Genomic DNA, 24,786 nt, shown 5'->3' on the forward strand with positions numbered 1-24,786 from the left:
AACTACAATGTTTTTTAAGTTGTCGCTATGTATTGGACCACCTGTAGCAAGCCGCGTAGCCTTATGTAGCAAGCTGCGCATCATGAAAACCAGACATGTGTTGGCAAGTTTGTTTGTTCTGTTCTTCCTAAAGCACCTAAATCTTGAAACCCTTCTACAATGTCATCTAATTTATTGTACTCCAATTGTTTTTTCAAAGAAATTTCATCAAACATTAACACACAAATTTTTTTCCACTCATCCATTGTCTCTACTTTTTTCTTCAACTTGTCAATTAAGGAAATGTTTAAACCAGTTATTAATTTTATGACACGCAACCAAGTTTGAATTGTTTTTAGTGAAGGTAAGATAAAGTTAAGAGATCTAATTAAAAATTTTTAACAACTAGCAGACTTATAATAAATGGCCAGAGCTAAATCCTTTTCATTGTGACTCCATTGTGAACGAGTTTTGTGTGAAAACTGCATATTAACAAAAGTGTGCACGTATATGCTTTTATTTTCTAACAGTACCTCTATCATGAATTTGGTTGCCGATTTTCTGTTTTTTGTTGTTCTTCTACAACGCTGACTGTTCTTCTGACGGAACTTCTTCTTTAAAGCATTTACTTGATACTCCAATTTTTTTACCTTCTCCGTCAATTCAGTTTCAAGTTTTGTGGGCACATTAATATCAAAACTGGAAATATCACTGAGACTACTACTTGATCTCTTAGACGATGGAGTTGACCTAACCATACAATCGCCACTTGTAGATTTTTTACGTTTCGTACCGCAATAAACGAATGTAGAGCATAATACTGGTGGGGTATCACCTAAAATAGGTAATCATTGAAATGTGTGTGTAATAATTTTAATTAAAGCAAAACAAGCATCTCCGTTATTTTTGGAGCGATACTAACAGTGCATTCATATTAAAAAAAAAATCTCTTTTGATTTAATTGTATAAAAAATATATAAATCACTCAATATCAACTGATTTTATATAAAATATATTTTAATAGTATTATTCTCATTGACAAAGCGCATTAGGCAAACATAAAAATATTTCCAAAGTTGAGTACTCACCTAAATCAGTTGCTAACTGTGCAAATTTTAGAGGAACAACATTTTTCCTTAATAACTTTGTTTGGCCACTTTGGTAAATATGTTCCACTGCATAATGATGCTGGCAAATTACCCTCTGTTTCAGGTCACTGATATCCATCAATATAATATCAATATTTCCGCAGTTTTTTTGCCAAATTTTTTTGCGCTCTACTAGTCCGTTCTTTAACGGTAAAATATTGCAAAACCTCTAAATTTTAAAGAACCGCTTGGATTGACATGAAATTTGGCATACACATAGCTAACAAGTCAAAGAAAAAAAGTGATATTGTGCCGATATGTGCTTTTGCTCTGGGGGTGGTTTTCATCCCCTCTTATGGGTGAAAAAATATTCGTCCAAAGAAAGTCAGGAAATGGATAAACTGGCTAATTTTAAGCAACTTTTGTTCTATAGAGTTTTTTCACTAAGTCAATACTTTTCGAGTTATTTGGCAGTGACTATGTTCATTTTTTTAACAAAATAACCACGCTTTTAGACGGTTTTTCGCAAATAACTCAAATAGTAAGTATTTTGTCGAAAAAACATTCTTAGCAAAAATATAGCCTGTAAAAAATTTAAAAAAGTGGTGTATATATCACGTCTCTACACCTAGTAGAAGCAGAGTTATAGCTAATGAAAAATAGGTTCATATTCGTCAAATTCCAAATGGAATATTTTAACGTGAAATAACCAAAAATGAAGCACATTTCGGGGAAAACTCATTACAACTTATTTAAAGTGTTTAAAAACCTTCATTTTTGTTTTATAAAAAAAAATTCTAGCATCAAAATTAAACAAGTTACGCTCAAAATAAAGTTAGTCCCTTTTGGTTTTGGTAAAAAAATCGAGAAAATCACCCCCTAATTAGCATCTTAAATGAACTTAATCGTTACGACTTCACAAGTTTCTTGACTTGTGTATATATTGTTTATATGATCTGTAAGTTTCAAAGTCCTTATTATTGAAAGGGCTGTAGTTAAAAGGGGTTGAACGAGTCACTGATCACGAATGTATGCAAATTTAGAAACACCAAATCTTAATCAAGACTAGTTTTGTTTTTCGAGATTTTTGGTATCTCTAACAATTTTGTAAGTTATTTTGAAAAAAAGCATATTTTTCAAAATTTTAATTTTTAAAAATTTTACTTTACAGATCATATAAACACAACATAAGTAAAATAATTTAAGCGGTGACGATTAATTTCATTTAAGTTGCTAATTAGGGGGTGGTCCTCCCGATTTTTTTTTGCAAAAACACAAGGTACCAACTTTATTTTGAGCGTAACTTGCTTAAATTTAATGTTAGAAACTTTTTGTAAAAACAAAAATAAAGCTTTTTTTAAACACTTTAAAAAAGTTATAATGGGTTTTCCCCAAAAAGTGCTTAATTTTTTGGATATTTCTCGTCGAAATATTCTATTTGAAATTTGGTGAATATGAATCTATTTTTCATTGGCTATAACTCTGGTTCTACGAGATCCAGAGACCTAACGCGTACAACATTTTTTTTTTACTTTTTTATAGGCTATATTTTTGCTAAGAACGTTTTTTTTTCGACAAAATACTTATAGGTCTGGATCCCGCGTATGAAAAAAAAGTTGATTAATAGCAAGCTGAAAATTTGTTAATAGCTTAAGGGTGTCGAGTCGGACAAACTTTGATATATGGGAGCACTGGAACAGGGGCAGTTTTAATTGTGGAACAGCTTAAAAATTTGGAACGGTCAGACCACGAAAACGGCACATTTATTTTGTCCGACAGAACAGACTTAAACTCTCCGAACAGAGATTAAACTCTCATGCAAAAATCAGACTGCTATTTATCACCTGTCATAATTCTCTAATAGAACTAATAGAATAATAAAGCTCTATAGAACAAAAGTTACTTAAAATTAGTCAGTTTACCCATTTCCGGACTTATTTTGGACATATATTTTTTCACCCAAAAGATGGGGTGAAAGTCACCCCCAGGGAAAAAGCACACATCGGCACAATATCACTTTTTCTCTTTGACATGTAAGCTATACGTATGCCAAATTTCATGTCAATCCAAGCGGTTCTTTAAAATTTAGACCAAAAACCGTGAAAGAATGGACTACTATACGTCTTTCAGGGGAAATTTAAAGAAAGATATATTATTATTTGTTCCATCGTTTCTTTCAAAACATCCCGCGTAAACACACTTATGCGTTACAGAGGCCATTTTATGTAAAATGTGAGTCCTTTTTTTAAATTTTGCTATAACTTGTCACAACACTTGTCACAGATAATACACCTATAGGGTAAGTTCGGCCCTGACACTACTCCTACCTCCTCGCAAGTCAGAGAGGGAATGAGAAATCTCGATACGGTTTTCGAGTAGCGCCATCTAGTTGTTGATACGTCTTTCGGTTACCAAGAGGTGAGCTATCTAGAGGAATATTTATAATCAATGGTTTCATGAAGACATTAATCACCAGAATTCTATGAAATAGTTAAAATATAAACTTGTTTTAGTTGAATCCTAGAATCTTAAACTTCTTGAGGTCACTGTATCCACATTAAGTTGACATTGTTGGTTAACGCAGCAGCAGCTTTAGCCCTCTTGCATTCCACAACTAGCTTGAAGCTCAATAGGTGCTTCCAGAGTCTTTAAAGATGCCTGACTGTCAGAGCAGATAGAGATGATTCTACGCAGGCAAGTTCTATCAACTCTCTCCTGAGTGCAAGCGAAGATCTCAGTCTAAAAGATTGGTGAATAGAAACGGAGGGTACGTCTCGACTCCAGTAATGCACGATGTAGAGGTGACCAACAGAACCTACAGAGCCGCTCTGGGAGCAATTCTCGGCACATCTCTTCTACTCCACAATAACTTCAATTTCCAGTTACATGATTAGTAATATTTTAATTTGCAATTTTATGCTTGTTTCATATTGTTTTACTCAGGCATATTGTTAATATGCCTGAATTGATATTTCATTTCTTTCATCGTATTTTATTTGCATTGAACTTGAGACAAGAATTTTATTCATTTTTATCAGAGTCTTTTGATATTCTTTTATATAGCGTACTTTATAACTTTTATATTATACTGAATAGTAATTTAAATGATTTAAAATTATCTGTAAATAAAAATACATACCATAACCAATTTTTGGTGTCTTGAATATTATCTATCAATCCTCTCATACTTAAATTTACTTTTTGCTTTTTTTGTGATCGATTATAATATGAACAGTCCATTGATATAGTGACATCTAAATCTGGACACATGAATAACTAAAATATAAAAGAAACACATCTTACATTCCTGACCATTTTATATCAATAAAAATTATTATTGGTGTTTCGAGTTTTTTTATTTTTTTTTTATTTAAATTAAAGTGTCTCGGCAACTAATGGCCATTGACACTGGTACAAAATTTTACAATATTTACATACAATAATTACAGTTTGTTTTTGTACAAGTTACATACAACTTAATATTACAATTACACTAAATAGTAAAGGTGACAATCTTTTAGGAAACAAATTATGGCACTGTACATGTTTGTAGAACCGAGTAGGTCACTTAAATTGTTTTGAAAGTTGTAGTGGACTCTTTGAACTCTATACTGGACACATTCCAAAATATGTGCTGGACTGTTAATGGCTCATCACAATGTTCACAACGAGGATGATTTTCAGAGGACATCAGATATCCATGTGTAAGACGAGTGTGACCTATTCTGAGCCTTCTGATAATAGTACTGTCTTTTCTGCTCATTTGGGGCATGGTGATGGAGGTAACAGTTCGTTGGATTGTGCGTAGTTTTGTATTTTGCATGTTCCAGTGTATTTGCCAAGTGCTTAATACGTTGTTCTTGATGTTAGCCTTTAGATCTTGGTGAAGTTGCATGTTTTCTAGATTTTCAAGAGAGCAGGCCTGTTTTGCTGCTTGATCAGCGTTTTCATTTCCATTGATACCAACATGGGATGGTATCCAGATGATGGTTACTGAAATACTATTTTTTGACTGTTGTTGGCAGATATTGTGGATGCTCTGTACAATGGGATGTAAGGAGTATATATTTTTGATTGAACCAATCGCAGCGAGAGAATCGGTACATATCGTTAATGATTTCTCGTTAGTAGTGGGCAACTCTAATGCCTTAAGTATTACGTACAGTTCAGCTGTGTGTATACTGCATCTGGGAGAAAGTCAATATGATGCTACTGTTGTATTTGAGGTGGTAACGGCACAACCGACGGCCTGTTCTTCTTTGGAGGCATCTGTGTAAAGAATCTTGTCATAGTACTGTGTATGTATAAGTTCTTGAAATTTCTGTACTAAGAGAGTTCTGGGCGTTTCTTCTTTTTTGTATCGATTTAAGCTGGTAACGACAGTAGGTAGCTTTTTGATCCACGGAGGAATACTGGACGTAGTAACAGGAGTTGTGAGTGTTAGATCTGTATCTTTTAGCAGTTTTTAAAATTTGTGAGAAAGAATGTGATCGAGGGTGAGTATTATCTGGAACAGGGTGGAGGGTATTAATTAGTTTAATGACTGGATTTTTCGGATTAGCAGATACTCTAGAGAAGTAAGATAGTAGTAAGCGTTGCCGTCTTATAAAAAGTGGGGGATCTGAAGATTCGATATAGAGACTTTCAGAAGGACTTGATTTAAATACTCCAAGGCTAATGCGCAAGGAAGTGTTGTGAATTGTATTCAGGCTTTTAAGCTGAGTGTCGGACGCTGATATGTAGATAATGCTTCCGTAATCCAATCTAGAGCGGATCAAAGTTCTGTAAATTCTTAAGAGGACTTCCTCTTCTGCACCCCATTGATGGTGAGCCAAAGTTTTTAAGATATTGATTCTATTTAGGCAGTTTGTTCTTGTGTTCTGTATCTGATCTCTCCATGTAAGTCTTTTATCGAATATTACTCCTAATAATTTGTGTTTATCAACCACTTGAAGAGGAGATCCATTTAGGAGAAGTATAGGAGGGTGAGTGTGATGTCTTCTAGTGAAGTGTATGACTTTGGATTTTCTAGATGAAAATTTGACTCCAATTTTGGCGGACCAGTTTAGAAGGTTGTTAAGAGTGGTTTGCAGTAAAGGGCATATGCTCCTTATAACTTTACCTTGGCAGTAAAGAACGAGGTCATCAGCGTATATAGAGTATTTTACTGGAGGGAAAACGAGAGAGCCTATATCGTTAATGCTAAGAAGGAAAAGTGTGGGGCTCAGAACTGAGCCTTAAGGAACTCCATTTTGTGAGATATACGGTGAAGATGTTTTCCCGTTTGCAACCACTTTGAATGATCTCTCTTGTAAGAAATTGTTTATAAAGAAGAGAATGTTACCCGTTAAATTGAGTTTCTCAAGCTTTTTGATGATAGCAGCTCTGTTTATTGTATCGAAGGCACATTCTATATCTACGGCAACTGCGATGACATCCTTCTTGTTTGCTATAGCTTCGGTTATTTCTGATTGTAGTAGTACCAGGTTATCCATCGTACTTCGATTGGGTCTGAATCCTGATTGTGCTACATCTATCAGATTGTGTTCTTCAAGAAACCAAAGCAAACGTTTATTTACCATCTTTTCTAGTAGTTTGCACATTGTGCATGTTAGTGAGATTGGTCTGTACGCGTTAGGAGCGTTAGAGGATGAGTCATTTTTTCTTATCGGTATGGTAAGCTACTGCCGCCAGAGACTTGGAAAATTTTGGCTGAACCATATCTTATTGGAGAGAGCGAGCAGCTTCGAGAGGGTTGCTGTATGTAGATGTTTGAGAAAAATAGATGGGATCTCATCAGTACCTGCAGACGAGTTTTTCATTGATGATATTGCCAAATTTAGCTCTTCTTCTGTGAAGGCAAGGTTTATTGGATTGGTTTGGATAGGGATAGGTGGCGAGTGGTTTGTGGGGTACGGAACTGAGAGTTCAGACTTAGTTTTGTTTTGAAAGTATTTGGCTAGCGTTTCTGTTATTTCATTATCATTTGTAATGATGTTATCTCCATCTGTTATTGAGGGTATTTTTCGATATGTGTTTAGTCCTCTCATTTGTTTGATTTTGGTCCACATTTGGGCGGGACGGGTATCTGAAGTTATGCTGTTTACAAATTTTTTCCATGATTCTTTTTTGCTTTCCTTCAGAACTCGTTTGGATCTTGCACGCATTTTCTTAAAATAAATAAGATCTTCAGTGCTACGTGTTTTGCGATATCTATTAAGAGCCTTCTTGTATTCTTTTGTTGCTAGTTTGCAGGAGTCATTCCACCACGGGACAGTCTTTCTTGAGGAATTAATAGTGTATTTGCCTATGCACTGGTCAGCTGCAGTTAGGATACAATTTTTAAATTGCTCTACGGCATCGTCGATGTTTTCCCTGAAAATTACTTGGTTTGAAAGGTCCTCGACAGTATCGCCGAATAAACTCCAATTTGCGCCGGTAATTTTCCATTTGGTTTTGACTTCTGCAGTTTCTGTGATATGACTTGAAATTAGGATGGGGTAGTGATTGCTATCGTATAAGCTATCTAGTGTTTTCCACTGAAGCAAAGGAGCAGTTCCAGGATCGCAAAAACTTAGGTCTATGGAGGAAGATGTTCCAGACTGGATGTGGAAATATGTAGAGCTCCCTGTATTCAACAGGTTGCTGTTGGAGTTACTTATGATATCTTCTATAAGTTTTCCTCTCCCAAAAGTGCGCTGGGAGCCCCATGTTGTGCTGTGGGCGTTGAAGTCTCCAACTAAGATGAAGGGGTTTGGGAGTTGTTTTATGAGATCTTTTAGTTCTGTACTGAATAGGTTATAGTTTGGAGGAATATATATAGAACAAATTGTTATTTTGTTGGGACACCATGCGGTTATTGTAATCGCTTCTAAGCTTGTGTGTAGGTCAAACTCTTGGTGGAAGATATCGTTAGAAACAAAAATAGATGAGCCTCCACTTGCTCGTAGGTGTGTAGGTCTTAAAAAGTTGTAACTGGTGTAGTTTTTTAGATAAGGGTGGTGAGCTTTGGTGAAATTGGTTTCTTGGAGACAAATAAAATTGGGCGAACAGTCCGATATAAGTTTTTGTAAGTATTCTAGTCTGGGATAAAAACCATCACAATTCCATTGAATTAGTCTTAACATAATGCTAGCATTAATAAGAGCTGATTTGACAGGATTGGGATGATTCTGAACTATCAGAATTATAATTGTCTTCGGTATGATCGGAGGAAAGGTTTGGGTTGGACATATTTTCGGGATCTTCTGGATCAGTGTTCAAGGCCTTTCTCAGTTTTTTGGTTAGACGGGTTAGCCTACTTTTCGTAGACCTCTCCTGACAAGCTGGGTGCAATGCTTGAATGTTAGAAATTAGCCCTGGAACATTTTCTGTGAACTTAAGAGCTTCAGCGTAGGGGTTACTACAGCCAAAAGTGTTTTCAATAAATGCTATCAAGTTTTCTGGGGGAATAACAAGTGATTCTGAGGTTTTCTTAAAGGCTTCTTTGAGAGTCTTTTGTTAAATCAGAAAGGTAACGTTCTGAGGGTGAACTTGTTCTGGGTTTCTTTTTTGGTTTCTTAATATCATTACTAGGGGGAGGCATGATGTTATCCTCGGACGGATTTGTGACGGGTGTGTTATCGGGAATATCGGTCTGCTCACTAGTGCTTTCGACTTCAGAGTGGCTACGTTTAACGTTTGTACGCGGGCGTTTTAGAGGGTGTAGCATTGTTTAGTTCTGAAGTGGGGATATGAGGTGGTATTGCGGGTTCTATAGGAGATTGTAGTGGTGGGGGATCTGTTGCGTGGGTTGGTATGTACGACTGAGTCTGGGGTGTTATATGATTGGGTGGAGGATTGGGGCAGTTTGAGGCAATGTGCCCTGACATCTTGCATATGAAGCATTCCATTTTGTCTGAGGACAAAAATATTATGTTTTCAATTCCTGCGAATGTGATGACTAATGAAGTTTGCAGATTGAAATTGTCATCAGAGGTATAAACATAGACTTGTCTTCTAAAGCTCATGATGTGCGAGTATTCATCACCGGGGATGCCTGCTCTTAGAAAGGAGACGGGGGAGGCCAGTTAAAGCCCAAGATCTTTTATGGCATTTTCTGCAAGGTCGTGTGGGATACATGGAGATAGATTGGATATTATTATCCTTTTTGTGGGAGAGACTAGTCTGCGGACATTCATGACAGAGTTTCCTACTGTTAACATAGGATGAGACTTTAAAAGTTTGCCGACGAGTTCTGAGTTTGATAAATAGATACAGATTCTGTTATTAGATATCCTGGATGCAAATAAGATTTGTTTGGGACCAATAGCGTCACCTACTGCCTTGACATAATCGAACAATTTTAGACTTTCATCGGCATGTAATACTATGGCTTGTTCTCGTTTCGGGAAGGTTGATCTCGGAATTTTTTTCGTTGCGGTTGCATATGAGGAAGTTGGTGTAAAAGTTTGCTGAATATTTTGTGACATCTTGAAAGTTTGAACTGTAAGGAAACTAATTTGGTTGTCGCTACCCTTGTAGTCAAAAGTAGACGAACAGTTTAATTATTTGTTGGTATTAGTTAGATTTTTATATATATTTTCTCTTCCGAAAATACATATTTGGTAGGCCTACGCCACTGGAAGCAGGCCAAGTTTTTGAATAATTCACCAATTTGCTAATTAACTGTTCGATTCAAAAAACAACATGCAATTAGGCTTATCAATATGTACGATAAAATCTGGTCTCACTTGTAATTTGTTAATTTCACAAAAACACTATAAGTACTAGCAAAACACTAAGCGATGTTACCTCGTTAAAGTACACACTCGGAATCCTCGAGTTTATTAATAACCGTGATAGATGAGTTTTTTACTTTTATTTGACAACTTTTTATTTAACTTCTGAAAATGTATTACTATTTTACCTGTTTGACTGTTTCGGCGTGAAGTCTGGAAAAAACTGAGCTTAAAATCATCCTCTCGTTTTCTTGTTTGAAAAATGAACTGGTTTCTTGATAAAACTCACTTCTACTTTTGAATAAAAACCAACCTATTTCTTTTGAGATTATACTGTAAATAGTCTTTACAATTTTGTTCCAGTTGTTCCAACCATGGGCATAAGCTGCGCTATGGCCTTCTGGAACACCGTTCGGATGGTGGATTATCATTTGGAAGAGGAAAAATTGTACTAACAGTTCCTGAAATAAAAAAGAGGTGATCTACAAGCTAATAAAAAAATTACAGTAAAGAGTTCATAAAAGCTTTCAAAGTGCTCGAAAATATCCACTCAGCTTTAGACTATATTTTTAAAATATAGTTATTTTCCTAACAAGTGCAGAAAGTCATTCTTTTCCGCACGCGACTTCAGTTTACCGAACGACGCGAAGCGGGAGTTCGGCAAGCAGTCGAGTGCGGAAAAGAGACTTTCTGCAAGAGTTAGGAACAATATTTTTTCTAAGAGTCTTTAAAAAATTACCAAATCTTAATCAATTAATTTAATTAATATGAAAATACATACACAAATTAATTCTTAGACAAGGTTGTCAAAACCAAACTTTCAATATAATTAGTTAGCATGACGACGATCTTGGTTTCCATGACGATGATTCAAAACGACTGTTATTGTCTACCGATTTGACTTTCGAATATTATGTCAAAATAATTTTATTTCATCGAATTGTCGCGTTAATTTCATTAAAACAGGAACACAATAAGATATATTTGAAATAAATTAGTAAATAATATCTAAATATTAGTTTATTGCATGTATTATAATTACTTTAAGGCCATATTAACATATCTAAATTAACACGCGTGCGGAAAAGTAAAAACCGCGTGCGGAAAAGTAAAAACCGCGTGCGGAAAAGTAACATGCGTGCGGAAAAGTAACACGCGTGCGGAAAAGTGAAACTTTCTAAACTAAAATGCGTGCGCGAAAGTACACATTTTTGCACGCTCGTAGAAAAAAGCAATTTTATTATTTATTTATTTTTTTTATTTTATGAGTTTTTGTATAATCATCGATTTACAAAGTTTATGTGTTTTAACAATTTTTTTAAACAAAAATTAACAATATAAAGAATGACAATGAGTGGTACTACACAAAAACAAAGATACAGTCAAATTCAAATATAATTATTTATAATCATTCACGGTGTTTCATTAAGGGCCGGCTGTTCGAACGCTAAGCAAAAATGATTGTCACCAATTGTCAATGTCAACTTTGTTTGGGTTGCTGAAAACATAATTGTGGATTACAATTATGAAATTAGTTAATCAATTATGTTAATAATTGTTATGATAATTGATTAACTAATCTCATAAAATTATAATCAATTATATTTTCAGCAACCCAATCAAAGTTGACATTGACAGTTGGTGACAGTAATGAAATATTTGATAGTGATCATTGTTGATTAGCGTTCGAACAACCGGCCCTAAGTATCTCAAACATAATAGTCGTTATTAAAAATCCATGTAACTTCTCTGTATTATTATATTAATACAAATTACCTTTGTTTTTTCAGGTTTTCCATTCATTTCATACATATCTGCTAAAGATCTGAATACTTCTTCTCCAAATTTGCAACATGAGACACGATTATCTTTGGCAGTCTAAAAATTAAGAAATATTAGCGTATGTGAATCCATTTTACAGAGAGGTAAATAAAAAAAGGTCTTTACTCAACATTTCTAAGTTCGTAATATCGGTTTTGTGGTATATTATAAAATAAGCACCAGGTTATTATCAGGTCATTAGTTAAGAATATAATAATTACAATACAAAATGGTTTTTATGGTACATTTTTTCACGGTTTTTGCTGTAAATTTTAAAGATCCGCTTGGATTGACATGAAATTTGGCATACGCATAGCTAATATGACAAAGAAAAATATGTCGATGTGTGCTTTTGCCCTGGGGGTGAGTTTCAAAAAATATATACGTCCAAAATAAGTCCGGAAATGGATAAACTGACTAGTCTTAAGCAACTTTTGCTCTATAGAATTTTTTTGCCAAGTCAATATTTTTCGAGTTATTGGCGAGTAAATATATTATGTTCATTTTTCACAAAATTGTTCAACAAAATAACCACGTTTTTAGACGGTTTTTCGCAAATAATTCAAAAAGTAAGTATGTAGGTATTTTATCGAACTTAGCAAAAATAGAGCCTGTAAAAAAGTAAAAAAATGGTGTATGCATGAGGTGCCTAGACCTAGTAGAACTATAGTTATAGCTAATGAAAAATAGGTTCATATTCGCCAAAATCCAAATAGAATATTTCAACGTGAAATATCCAAAAAACAAAGCAAGTGCAAAAATCATTTCAACTTTTTTAAAGAGTTTAAAAAAGCCTTATTTCTGTTTATATAAAAAAAGTTTCTATTAGATAGCATCAATTGTAAGCAAGTTACGCTCAAAATAAAATCGGGAAGCTCACCCCCTAATTAGCAACTTGAATGAAATTAATCGTTACCGCTTCACAAGTTACTTTACTTATGTTGTGTTTATATGATCTGTAAGTTTCATCGATTCAAAGTGCTAATTTTGAAAAAAATTGGTTTTAAAGTAAAATTTTTAATTTTGAAAATATGCTTTCTTGTTCAAAATTACGTAAACATTGTTAGAGATACCAAAAATCTCAAATAATAGAAAAAGTCAGCTTTGCTTTTCTAAATATTTTGTATTTTTTTATTTTTCTGTAAGACAAAAATTGGTTAAGATTTGGTGTTTTGCACCAAAAAAATTTGCATATACTCGTGATTAGTGACTCGTTCAAGCCCTTTTAACTACAACCCTTTCAAAAATAAGGACTTTGAACCGACGAAACTTACAGATCATACAAACAATACATACACGAGTAAAGAAACTTCTGAAGTGGTAAAATTAAGTTTATTTGAGATGCTAATTAGGGGGTGATTTTCCCAATTTTTTTTACAAAAAAAAGGTACCAACCTTATTTTGACCGTAACTTGTTTACTTTTGATGTTGGAAATTTTCTTTATAAAACAAAAATAAAGCTTTTTTTAAACACTTTAAAAAAGTTGTAATGAGTTTTCCCAGAAAGTGCTTTATTTTTTGGTTATTTCACGTTAAAATATTCGATTTGGAATTTGACTAATATGAACCTATTTTTCATTAGCTATAACTCTGCTTCTACTAGGTATAGAGACCTACTATTTACACCATTTTTCACTTTTCACAGGCTATATTTTTGCTAAGATCTTTCGACAAAATACTTACTTTTTGAGTTATTTGCGAAAAACCGTCTAAAAACGTGGTTATTTTGTTGAAAAATGAACATATTCACTCGCGAATAACTTTATAGAACCAAAAGTTACATAGGATTAGTCAGTTTGTTCATTTCCGGACTTATTTTGGACACATATTTTTTCACCCCTGAGAGGGTGTGAAACTCACCCCCACGGCAAAAGCACACATCGACACAATATCACTTTTTTTCTTTGACTTGTTAGCTATGTGTATGCCAAATTCCATGTCAATCTAAGCGGTTCTTTAAAATTTAGAGGTTTTGCAATGTTTTACCGTTAAACAACGTTGGTCTAGTTATACAATGCTATTATAATATCAGTTGGCATAATGTTTAATATCTTCTTATGTTGTTTTAGTTGATAAATTCTATACTTACTGCCTGATAATGTGATGTGTATAGCAGAACACAAAACTGGCAGTCTAAATGTAGTCATGGTAAAAGACAGTATTATAGACCTCTTTCTTCCCATATTCCTTTCATTTAGACTAGTCAGCTACATATTTTTATTGCTAAATCTTCAATAAGTAACAACAAAAGAACACTTACGTGTTTGCAAAAGTCGAGGGCAGTTTCTATGATGTCTTCTTGAATAGGCTTTGGCGAGTTTATTGTTACCTTTTGACAAATCTTTGTCAAAAAGGCAAATTCCTTTCTCAGTAATCTAGGAGGGAGCCCATATGTTGGGCCGTATTTAATTAGAATCATAAAACAGTGAGAGACAACTAAATTCTCATTGCATTCTTCTAGAAAACGCTTCAACATACAGTATATTTCTAAAAATATATAAAGAGTCTGTTCTCAGTTGAAAAGAAAGAATTTTATATACCCACGGACAAAAATATTGCATATACCTAGTCCAAGTAATGAAGCTTAAAATAGGACAAAACCTCGCAATTTTTACAGAATGGATCGATTTGCTTGAAAATTTGAGAATAAGTAATGGATAGTCCAAGGATCAAAATCTATATGATGCCGAAAGGCGCTTTTACCATGGGGGTGGTTGCCACCCCATCTCGAGGCTGGAAATTTTTTATTATATTTTGACCACAAAAGTTGGTAAAAACATTCATTCTAAGCAAAAAACGTTCTATACATTTTTTTGATAAAATTAATAATTTTCGATTTATTCGCTATCGAAAGTGTTAGTTTTATATCGAAAAAAACCAATAAGTTTTCTGCTATTAACTCCAAAACTTTTCGTTTTATCAAAACAGCTTTACTTAATAAAAATGTACCTTTTAAAAAAATAAACAAAATCCTTTTTTTATTTTCTTTAAGACCAATAGTAATCGAGATATGCTTTATTATATGTTAGCTCTTCTTCGTCAAATTCTAAATATTGTAGTTTCAAAGTCAAAAGACGGAAAAACTATGCATTTTTTGAGGATAAATTAATCAAACTAATTTAAAGTAGGTATTTAAAAATATATATCTTTAGAAATAAAAAAAGTCTCTAGCTCAAAAATTAAGTGACTTATGATGAAAAGAATGTCAGTCCCTATTTTTTTTTCAGCGAAAAAGTGTCGGAAGCAACCTCCTAATCACCACCCTAATTAAAATTAGTCATTGACCTTATTTGGCCTTCTTTACTTATATATTATTAATAGGATCTAGAAGTTTGACCGGCTTAGAATGATTAGTTTTAAAAAAATGGAGTTAAAAGCGAATAACGAATTTTTGTAGTTTGGAAAGAACGGCTTTTTCTTCAGAATAGAAAGATTAACATCAGAGATACGAAAAAATATTTCAATATGAAATTATAGATTATTTAATTCCCAAGAACCAGTTGTGCAAAAAATTTTTCTAAGGTAAAAATTGAGTGAGCTATTGATAATTAAAACTTGTAATAACATGCAAAAACCACCTTTACCAACCCTTTTAAAGTCACCTCTTTTTGCGACTGAAGACTTTAAAAATATTTAATATTAATAGGCTTATAGATCTTGTGAAAACCTACAAAATTCTTTTTTAATAAATTTTCTAAGATAAAAAGTAAAAAAGTTACGGTTAAAAAATCAATATATTTTTTTGAAAAAATAAGGAAAAATCCAATTGGAAGCATAATAATGTGAGTTGCGTGCGGTGTTTTTAGTCATTTACCTTATTTATTCTTCTTTATTTATGTATTATTAATACAGGTTGTAACAAAAATACAGGTTATACATTTAATCGCATATTCTGGGACCAAAAATAGTTCGATTGAACATAACTTACCTTAGTATAAATATGCACATAAAAAAAGTTACAGCCCTTTGAAGTTACAAAATAAAAATCGATTTTTTCCAATATATCGAAAATTCTTAGAGATTTTTTATTGAAACTAGACATGTGGTACTTTTATGGCAGGAGCATCTTACAAAAAAATTATAGTAAAATTTTGACACCCCATAAAAATGTTATGGGAGTTTTGTTCCTTTAAACCCATAACGTTTGTGTACGTTTCAATTAAATTATTATTGTGGTACCATTGGTTAAACACAATGTTTTTAAAACTTTTTTGCCTCTTAGTACTTTTTCGAAAAGTCAGTTTTTATTGAGATATTTTGAATATTAGTCAAATCCACCACATATTTTTAAATGGTTAAGTACGATTATGGAGACTTGGTAATCGTATGAAAATTTATTTATAATTTACATTTTTAGGCATATTTTGAACCATATTAAAAAAGAAGCCACATCTTGATAAAAGGTGCCTTATCGAAAAAATACTATGAGACAAAAAAATTTTAGAAACATTGTGTTTAACTAATGCTACCGCAGTAAGTTTAATTGGAACGTACACAAACATTTGGGGGGTGTAAAGGAACAAAACCCCAATAAAATTTTTATGTAAACATATTAAAAAAGAAGCCGCAACTCGATAAAAACTGCCTTATCGAAAAAATACTAAGAGACAAAAAAGTTTTAGAAACAGTGAGTTTAACTAATGGTACCACAATAATAATTTAATTGGAACGTACACAAAAGTTTGGGGGGTTTAAGGGAACAAAACCCCCATAAAATTTTTATGGGGCTGCACAAATTTCACTAAATTTTTTTTAAGATGTTCTTGCCATAAGAATGCCACACGTCCATTTTCAATAAAAAATCTCGAATAGTTTTCGATATATTGGAAAAAATCGATTTTCATTTTATAACTTCAAAAGGCTATAACTTTTTTTATGTGCACATTTGTATTAAGGTAAGTTAGGTCCAATCGATCTATTTTTGGTCCCAGAATATGTGATTTAATTTATGACCTGTATTTTAGTTACACCCTGTATATTCTACAATCTACAAGTTTGACTGGCTTAAAATGATCAGTTTTTAAAAAACTGGAGTTAAAAGCGAATCTACGTCAAAAGGACGCGGAAAAAAGGACGCGCGACAAAAAGACGCCTATGAAATAAGGACGCGTATCAAAAATGTAAATGTAGCATGGATATTTATGTACTTATGTAATAGAAAAACTTAAATTCTACCGAAATCTCCCAGTTGCTTATTATATTACAGCAATAATTATTAGGATTTACTTTCTTCCAAGAAGGTTATAGTAAATCTTGACTCGGTCGTTTACTCGATATACAACAATAACGAGGGTATAATACATCAGTTGACGATGAATGCGAGTTAATGTTTGGTGAGATCCCACCCACTCTTCTATGGTGAGATCACCGTTCTTAGAAAATGTACCTGCAAACCCGACTAATGGGTTAAATTCGTTTGTCATAGGGATGTTCGATACTCACCAAAGTATCGATACATTGTATCGATACGTATTGTTAGGTTCTGTATGCATGATTTGAGTTTCCACTAGACTTGTGTTATGGACGGATTTTACGGGCTGTGATTGGTCGTATTCAAATCAATGACATATTTGATGACATTTAAAAGAAATACGTAACCCTGTTTTCTCGTTTGTTTTTGTTTATGCAGTGTGTTTATGTTATACAAAAGAAAAATATTGATATTTTAGTTATTAATCTTGGATTTTGAGACTATTTTATACGTTTATACTTGTTTATTGTATTCATTTTTAAACAGCCATATTATTTCCAGCAAAAGTTATGGAACGTTTACAGATACATAGTAATATTTATAAAAAAAAAACAAATTACTTTCTGCTTGCTTCCTATATTTTGTAAATTTTTAAAGCTTCCTCCCAGACTCATTTGAGTATAAGGTGGTTAATTTTTCCGAAATAAATGGAAGGGATGGCGCATTTAATGCAGTGATTTGAGCTAATATAACAACACAAGAAGATGCTCAAAATTGAGGCGTTCTTTGCAAAAACCCCATATGTCACTTTGTACAACATCGGAGATATTTAAAAAAAAGTTATTTAATTGAACCCTATTAAGTTTACGGAAATTCTCAAATTAGTGATTTATTATTTTGATGATTACACACAGTTTACAATATAAATAACATTATTTTTTCCTTTTGTTTATTTATGAAGGACATTTATTCATTTGACATATGGGGTTTTTGCAGGAATTTTTCATTAATTTATAGGAAAAACGATATTTATAGTAATAAACCAAAATAAAAAATCAACGAAAAATGGTGTTTACTTATAAAATCACACAACACAACTATTCGAAGGAACTTTAACCTATAAAAACCTACTGACAGCCAAGCAATAAAGTTTCCCGCAAAAACACCAATAGTCATTAAAAGGGAATTGCGCTTGACATATGGGGTTTATGCGGAATCGCCTATACTTTTGTCGCTTATATTTTGAACTACCTACTGTAACTTTAATGGAAGTTTCTTACGCAAGGAACGTAGGTAATTAGTCCTTCAATCCATAGATGGCATAAGTCCATTTTCGGAAAAAAAGGACTACTGGGGTTTTTGCAAAGAACGCCTCAATTGTCAAAAAGAATATGAAAATGTTAATAAAGTAAATTTTAGAGTTCTAAGAACTTATCCAAATGATTCTATGAAGCTTGTTTTCAAGGTAAATATTGATGTTAATATATTCACTTTCTAACTTTATGGGTTTTATATTTTGTAGGGATGAGTAATTAACATTATAGAGAATTTTTAAGTATTTTGCTAAGCAACAAATTTTGTGTTCATTTTGATTTAAAGTTCAAAACATATATTCATATATTGTAAGATATTAAATAGATTTTTTTTATTACAGAAAGACTATCGATGCCATCGCAATACTCAGGCTAATTTGCCTTCATCAAAGACAAAAAATCCGTCATCTAAACATGTTAACTGTCAGGCATTCTTAAGAATTACAGTGAAACAATCAAGTATGAAAAGGTAAAGTCTATTTGCTAATCTGAGACACAACTACTGTCTAGTGACGTTGGTAATTTTTTTTGAGAAGTTGGTTGCTAGACGTAACTGGAAAAGACTACACAACCAAACATAACTACTCATAGCCAATATTATTATTAACAGTAAACAGGCATAAATAACATAACATACACCATACACCAATCAATAATTATTTATTTACACCTTTATAATGTATTGATAACAGATGAGAGAAGTATTTATTGTACAAAATAAAAATATTTTATAGAAATAAATTCCACAAAATTTTATGAGTTTAGTATACACTCCCAATATTTCCAACAATTATTTTTTTTTAGTGAAATATTAAGTTGATTTGAGCAGTTAATATCTATTGTTGGGTAGGAATTTTTGTGTTGTAAAGACAACACTTATATATTACGATTATAGATATTAAAGCTGCTTTTGATTGTATAAATAGAGAAATAATATGGTCAGTAATGGAAGACCTGGAAAGCCCACAAAAGATAATAAGCCTGGCAAAAAGTACATATAAAAGTATATAGAAATGTACTGGCTAAAGTACAAATAAACGGAAACTGATCGCCAATAATAAACCTAAGAAGAGGAATAAAACAAGGGGACAGTTTCATTCATATTAGTAATGGATCGAGTAATGAAGAGTGCTAAAAGAAGGTCAAGGCAAACAGTCAACAATAGGGTATAGGAATTTAGTACCAGTGAAAATGGAAGGATTACTATATGCAGATGACCTAGAAATAATAGCAGACGATAAAGAAAAAATGCAAAAATTAATGAATATATGGGTGGAAGAAATAGAAAATTTGAAAATGGAGGTAAATGTAAAGAAAACGAAGACCATGATAGTAACCCAAAAGAAAAGGGAAGAAATAAACCAAACGTTATTTAGTCGCAAAAATGAAATAATGGAAACAATCTCGACGTTTGAATACCTGGGAGTAATAATATCAGAGGATGGAAAGGTAGACAAAGAAATCTCATACAGGGCGAAAAAAGCAAATAAGATCTACTATGCACTAAATAAAACAATATTTGGAAAGGAAGAAATAGAGAAAGAAATAAAACTAAAGGTATACAATGCAATATACGTATCAACTTTAAAATTATGCAAGTGAAACATGGGTAAACAATGCAAAAATAGACAGTACAATAAGCGCAGCGGAGATGAAGCAGTTGAGAAAAATAGCAGGAAAAACAAAATTGGACAGAATAAGAAATGAGGATATTAGACAAAGGCTAAAACAGCAATCGATAATAACGAAGATCCAAAAAAGAAATTAAATTGGTATGGACACATTAACCGAATGAACCGGGGAAGACTACCAAAGCAGGTGATGGAATCAAAAAGGTATGGTAAAAGAAGGAAAGGGAGGCCAAGAAAAAGGTGGATCGATCAGATTATAGAAATTGGGCAGGAAAAACACATATACAAATGAAAGAGTTAGCAAAGGACCGCAAGAAATGGAAGAGATGGATAGAGGATGAAAAGACCTCTGACACCCCTGAGGGGCATAAGGAGTTTCGAGAAAGAAGAATTTTTATTAAGAATTTGTCACTCAGATAGGTTCTTCTAAACTGTGGTGGTAATTCAATGGCTTCTTCAAATAACGCTTCAACAGGAGTGGATCTCATGGCACCTAGACAAACAATCAATTGAATTCAGCAATTGATCGTTACATTTATTTTCTTTAATAAATTGGTGCTAGCAGATGCATATAAGATGGTGGCATAGTCTATGATCGACCTTATGTACGATCTAAAGAACAGCTCACTAATAAACAATTTAAAAAACGTTCTATTTCTTTTTTTTTCTCTATACCTACCATTAATTCCATCATAAAAGTTAGTATGCCTATTTTATGGCAATTCATTTAATTAAATTAAATATGTATTGCAGTTTAGGCAGGGGAATGGCCACTCTCGTATTAAAATTTCCTTCTGAAGTTCTTACAACCCTTACAAACTTTTATATGTTAATACTTTGTTACAGTCTCGGAGCCAATTTAGTACATCAGATCAAATAAGTCTGAAAGTTAATCATACATTTTTAAGACACAAATAAATATAATATTATCTCTTTTATAAGTATAAATTATACTATTTAATTTTCTTATAACATTACTACCCCCTAGTTATATAATTTTTGCTGAATGTAGATCGGAGAAAACTATAAGTACTTAATAAAAAACAGCATACAAAGTACGTAAATACTCTGAAAAATATTAACTTTACATTTATAAATTAATATATTCATTTGTATTATAATATTTATTGTAGAAGAACTATAACTTTACAAATTTAAAATGTAAATTATTATAACCTTAAAAATGCAACAAACGAGAGAGATTCCTAAATGTCCTTGATTTGAATACGACCAATCACAGCCCGTAAAATCCGTCCATAACACAAGTCTAGTGGAAACTCAAATCATGCGTTCTGTATTGGCCATGAGCCGATGGGTAGAGGGGATTTGACAGCTTTCGCCAGCGCTGTTAGTGGCAGTTTTGTGCATTTATCTGATAAATTTAAATGGCGCGCCATGGGTAGAAGAGAGGGGATTTGACGGTTTTCACCAGCGCTGTTAGTGCAGCGTTGCCACATTTAGTAGATTTATACTTTTTTGGTAGATTTTTGATAATTTTTAAAAAATTCTAGTAGGCAATATTTTTTAGTAGATTTTTGGTATATTTCAACATTTTCTTATGACTAAAATAAAATTTGCTTTTTAATAGTATTTACCCCATTTCTAAATTAATTTTTAGACATTTTGTTACAATTTCCCAATGTCATTACCGAAAATAAGATTCAGGGGTGGGATTCTGTGTACAATCGCTAACACCGCCGACCGCTTTCTATCAATGTCAATATATTTGAATTTTTAGTTTTAACACAGAATAACTAACCATATGGTTAGTTATTCTGTGGTTTTAATTCACATATTTTCTTGTTTTACTAAGTGTCACTTCAGCATCAACTAGCAAAACTAGAAAATAATTCAATTAAAGCTAAAAATTCAAATATTTTCACAATTGACATCGATAGAAAGCGAAGTGTAGATATCTACAGTGCACGGAATCTAGCCCCAGGACGTAGATGATGAATATTAAACAGAAATGAAACTGGATTCTGGTGTTGTTCTGAAGCTATTTCCTTGTGGCATTTTTATGATTAATTATTTATATGGGAAATAAGCCACAATTAAAATGAAAAAAATAATTTTATTAACGTTTCGACGCCCAAATCGGGTGCCGTTGTCAAAATACAAAATATTACTAGAAAAAACAAAAGTGTTGTTGCCAAGCAAAAAAATTCTTCTAATAATTTATTTAATCTGACTCATTTATTTAATCTGGATTCTGGTGTAACAAACTTGCAGATTTCAAGTAGCAGTGCAATCAGTACTTATTTCAGGTGTTATTGAAGAGTTCTGGTATTCGGTGAGCCTGTTAGAAGCTAACGATGGAAAACTAAAACATCTAAATTATAATATATGTAACTTTGCAAAACAACAAAAATGTTGTGTTTGCGTGTTTCTAATGTAAAATGCGAAATAAATGTTTGAAGAATGTGATCCAGACATGCAGATGTTAAAATCAGTGGATGACAAAATATTATATACAAATATTAAATATGAAACTGATAAAAATTAATTATAGTTGGTCATTTTATTCCCCAGTTAAAATATAAAAAAGTTTGGTTTTTGTTTACAAACAGTCATATTAATTTCTAGTTAAACTCCCTCTGTGGCTCAGTGGTAAGAGCGCCTACCTTTGGATCGAAAGGTCCGAATGGTCGTGAACTCGAATCTCACCAGGCTAGAGAATTTTTCGTTTATTATAAATTAATAAATGAAAATAGTTTCTATCCTTGTGGGATCGGTACCCACCGGAGGGACCGCAGACGTTCGGATACAATTAGCGTCTCTGCAAAGACAATGACATCGACTTTGCAAAGTAACAAGACACTTACTCAACACACACACTACACATAACACTAGCTACCTAATTGGTAAAATCCACTGTACCATGACCATGCCAATGCCCATTAGTTGTCGAGGCATTAGCTAAATAAAAAAAATTTCTAGTTAGTCAGCTGTTATTTTAATTATAAAAAGTCCTAAATTATATACAAATATATTAATACAGTTTTATAGTATATTTTAGTTCTTGATAAGTAGATTTTAGTAAGCTAAACTTACAGTAGATTTTCTAAATAAAATGTGGCAACGCTGTGTTAGTGGCAGTTTTGTTTTGTGCATTTGATAAACTTCACAAACTGAAATGGCGGATAATATGGATTTTTCAAAAAAGAAAACAATATATTGCAGCTGTTGTATTGATTCATGTAAAAATATTGAATATAACAGTACTGGATGCAGTTATTATATTCGGAAACATTGCGTACATGCTGTAGCAACTAAATCCTTTCCTCTTTTGGTGTTGCTGATTGAAATTGGATATCATGGGAAATATAAGACTTAAATCCAGTATAATGTTTAATATCCATTTTGATAGAATTCAAACAAATTACAATTCATACAAATTACAAATTTTAATAAGCAAAGCAGTAAGCACCATAGATATATAATACTCTAGATTGCGCCTTACGATCTTAAAATGGGTGACGGTTGCGACAGAGATAAATGAGCCTATTTGGTCGGTAGTCTCTTTCTAATGCAAGGGGAGTATCGACGACGTCACTATCCTACTCTCTCGTCGAGTATTTTAGACGGTTTGACAGTTCGAGCGGATGGCGACGAGAACTGGTCGTTTGTCTTCGGACGTGGATAATCCTGGTTCGAATCCCATACCAATCTTTACTTTTTTTATTTAATCAATATTGCGTTTATTAGATATTACATTTCTAAAATAAATCTATGCAAAGACATATATAACAAATAAGAAAAACTGTGTAGGTACCTATAGATTTTTAAAAATATAAAAGCCAATGTTATTTTTATTAATAAGTTAATGGTAGAATAGTATAAAGTAATTAAAAATATTCGTAAAAAATTACCAATAATTAATATCAACATAATGTACCATCGATTTATTAATTGAATCGGTCATTTCAAAAACAGCACGAGTCACATATTCCTAATTTTACAGAAGAGCAAAGAAAACTTAACTATATAGTCGAAAGATTTATGAAATGGATGACATCAAAATTCAGAGTTATATTGTAGTTTTGTTCCTAATGTTTTTACTGGACTGGTGTCGTTTTTGCACACAACGTTTATCTTAAAGGAGTATATTCCTCTCAAAAAGTTAGTTTCTCAAAATTGTGGACTTTGCTGTTTTTGAAGTGACCGATTCAATTATAAGTAATTAGACATTATTTATTTTTATTTATTATGAAACTATTGTTACAATTTTTTAAAAAAGTAGAAGCAAAACAAATATTTTTCACATCATTCGAATAAGGACGAATTTATATTAATAACGAATGACTTTTATTTTACTATGTAGTTCACAAATTATGTATTCCAATATTAACTTACTATACATAGGTACATTTATTATCTGCTAGATGTACTTAGGTCCATTTTTCAGATGTAAAAATATCTAATAAACGCAATATTGATTAAATAAAAATAAAAAAGGTAAAGTTGGTGGTATGGGATTCGAACCACGATTATCCACGTCCGAAGACCAAAGACCATTTCTCGTCACCACCCGCTCCAATTGTCAACACATATTACTCGATAAAGTGGGATAGTCACGTCGTCGATATTCCCCTTAAATTAAAAAGAGACTACCGACCAAATAGGCTCATTTATCTCTGTCGCAACCGTCACCCATTTTAAGATCGCAGGGCGCAATCTAGAGTATTATATATCTATGGTAAGCACACAAAAATAAACAGAGGTAACCTTTAAAATGTTAAATAATTCATATAAACTTATTCTTTTTCTCAATGGTCTCTTGCGTAAGCAGTCATCCAGTCACACGAACTTATATATTAAAATTATAATGAATAAAATAAAAAAACATAATTAATTTTACTATTAATTCTGTGTATTCGTTTAGTAATCAGGTTACAATAATATTTCAGTTCATAATTTGTGTCTTTCTAGATAGGTATCCATTTTTCTCGTTTTGTATATTTCACATACATAAATTTTATCAGAAGTATTCAGGTATATTCAGAAGTATAATTTATATCAGAAGTTTCAAACCGCGAGATA

At 32.5% G+C, this 24,786-nt stretch overlaps 1 protein-coding gene and 1 long non-coding RNA gene across 4 annotated transcripts in view; one reads left to right on the forward strand and one right to left on the reverse strand.

Annotated features, from left to right (window-relative positions):
* LOC126885081 (serine-protein kinase ATM-like) overlaps positions 1–24,786 on the reverse strand; it is a 624,001-nt gene that overhangs the window by 575,550 nt on the left and 23,665 nt on the right. For all 3 annotated transcript variants that reach the window (XR_007698275.1, XR_007698276.1, XM_050651504.1), the window contains exons 4-7: positions 13,869–14,095; positions 11,564–11,665; positions 9,976–10,248; positions 4,207–4,343 (exon numbers count right to left, since the gene is read on the reverse strand). Coding sequence is in view for 1 of the 3 variants with exons in the window: in XM_050651504.1 (XP_050507461.1) it covers positions 4,207–4,343; positions 9,976–10,248; positions 11,564–11,665; positions 13,869–14,095 (739 nt within the window). In the remaining 2 variants the exon portion in view is untranslated. The remainder of the gene's footprint in view (positions 1–4,206; positions 4,344–9,975; positions 10,249–11,563; positions 11,666–13,868; positions 14,096–24,786) is intronic.
* Positions 18,172–18,868, forward strand: LOC126885086 (uncharacterized). Its single transcript, XR_007698277.1, has 2 exons — positions 18,172–18,264; positions 18,454–18,868. It is a non-coding gene; the product is annotated as an uncharacterized LOC126885086 (long non-coding RNA).

The sequence above is a fragment of the Diabrotica virgifera genome, chromosome 5, assembly GCF_917563875.1.
Source record: "Diabrotica virgifera virgifera chromosome 5, PGI_DIABVI_V3a".
In the NCBI taxonomy this organism is placed as follows: Eukaryota; Metazoa; Arthropoda; class Insecta; order Coleoptera; family Chrysomelidae; genus Diabrotica; species Diabrotica virgifera.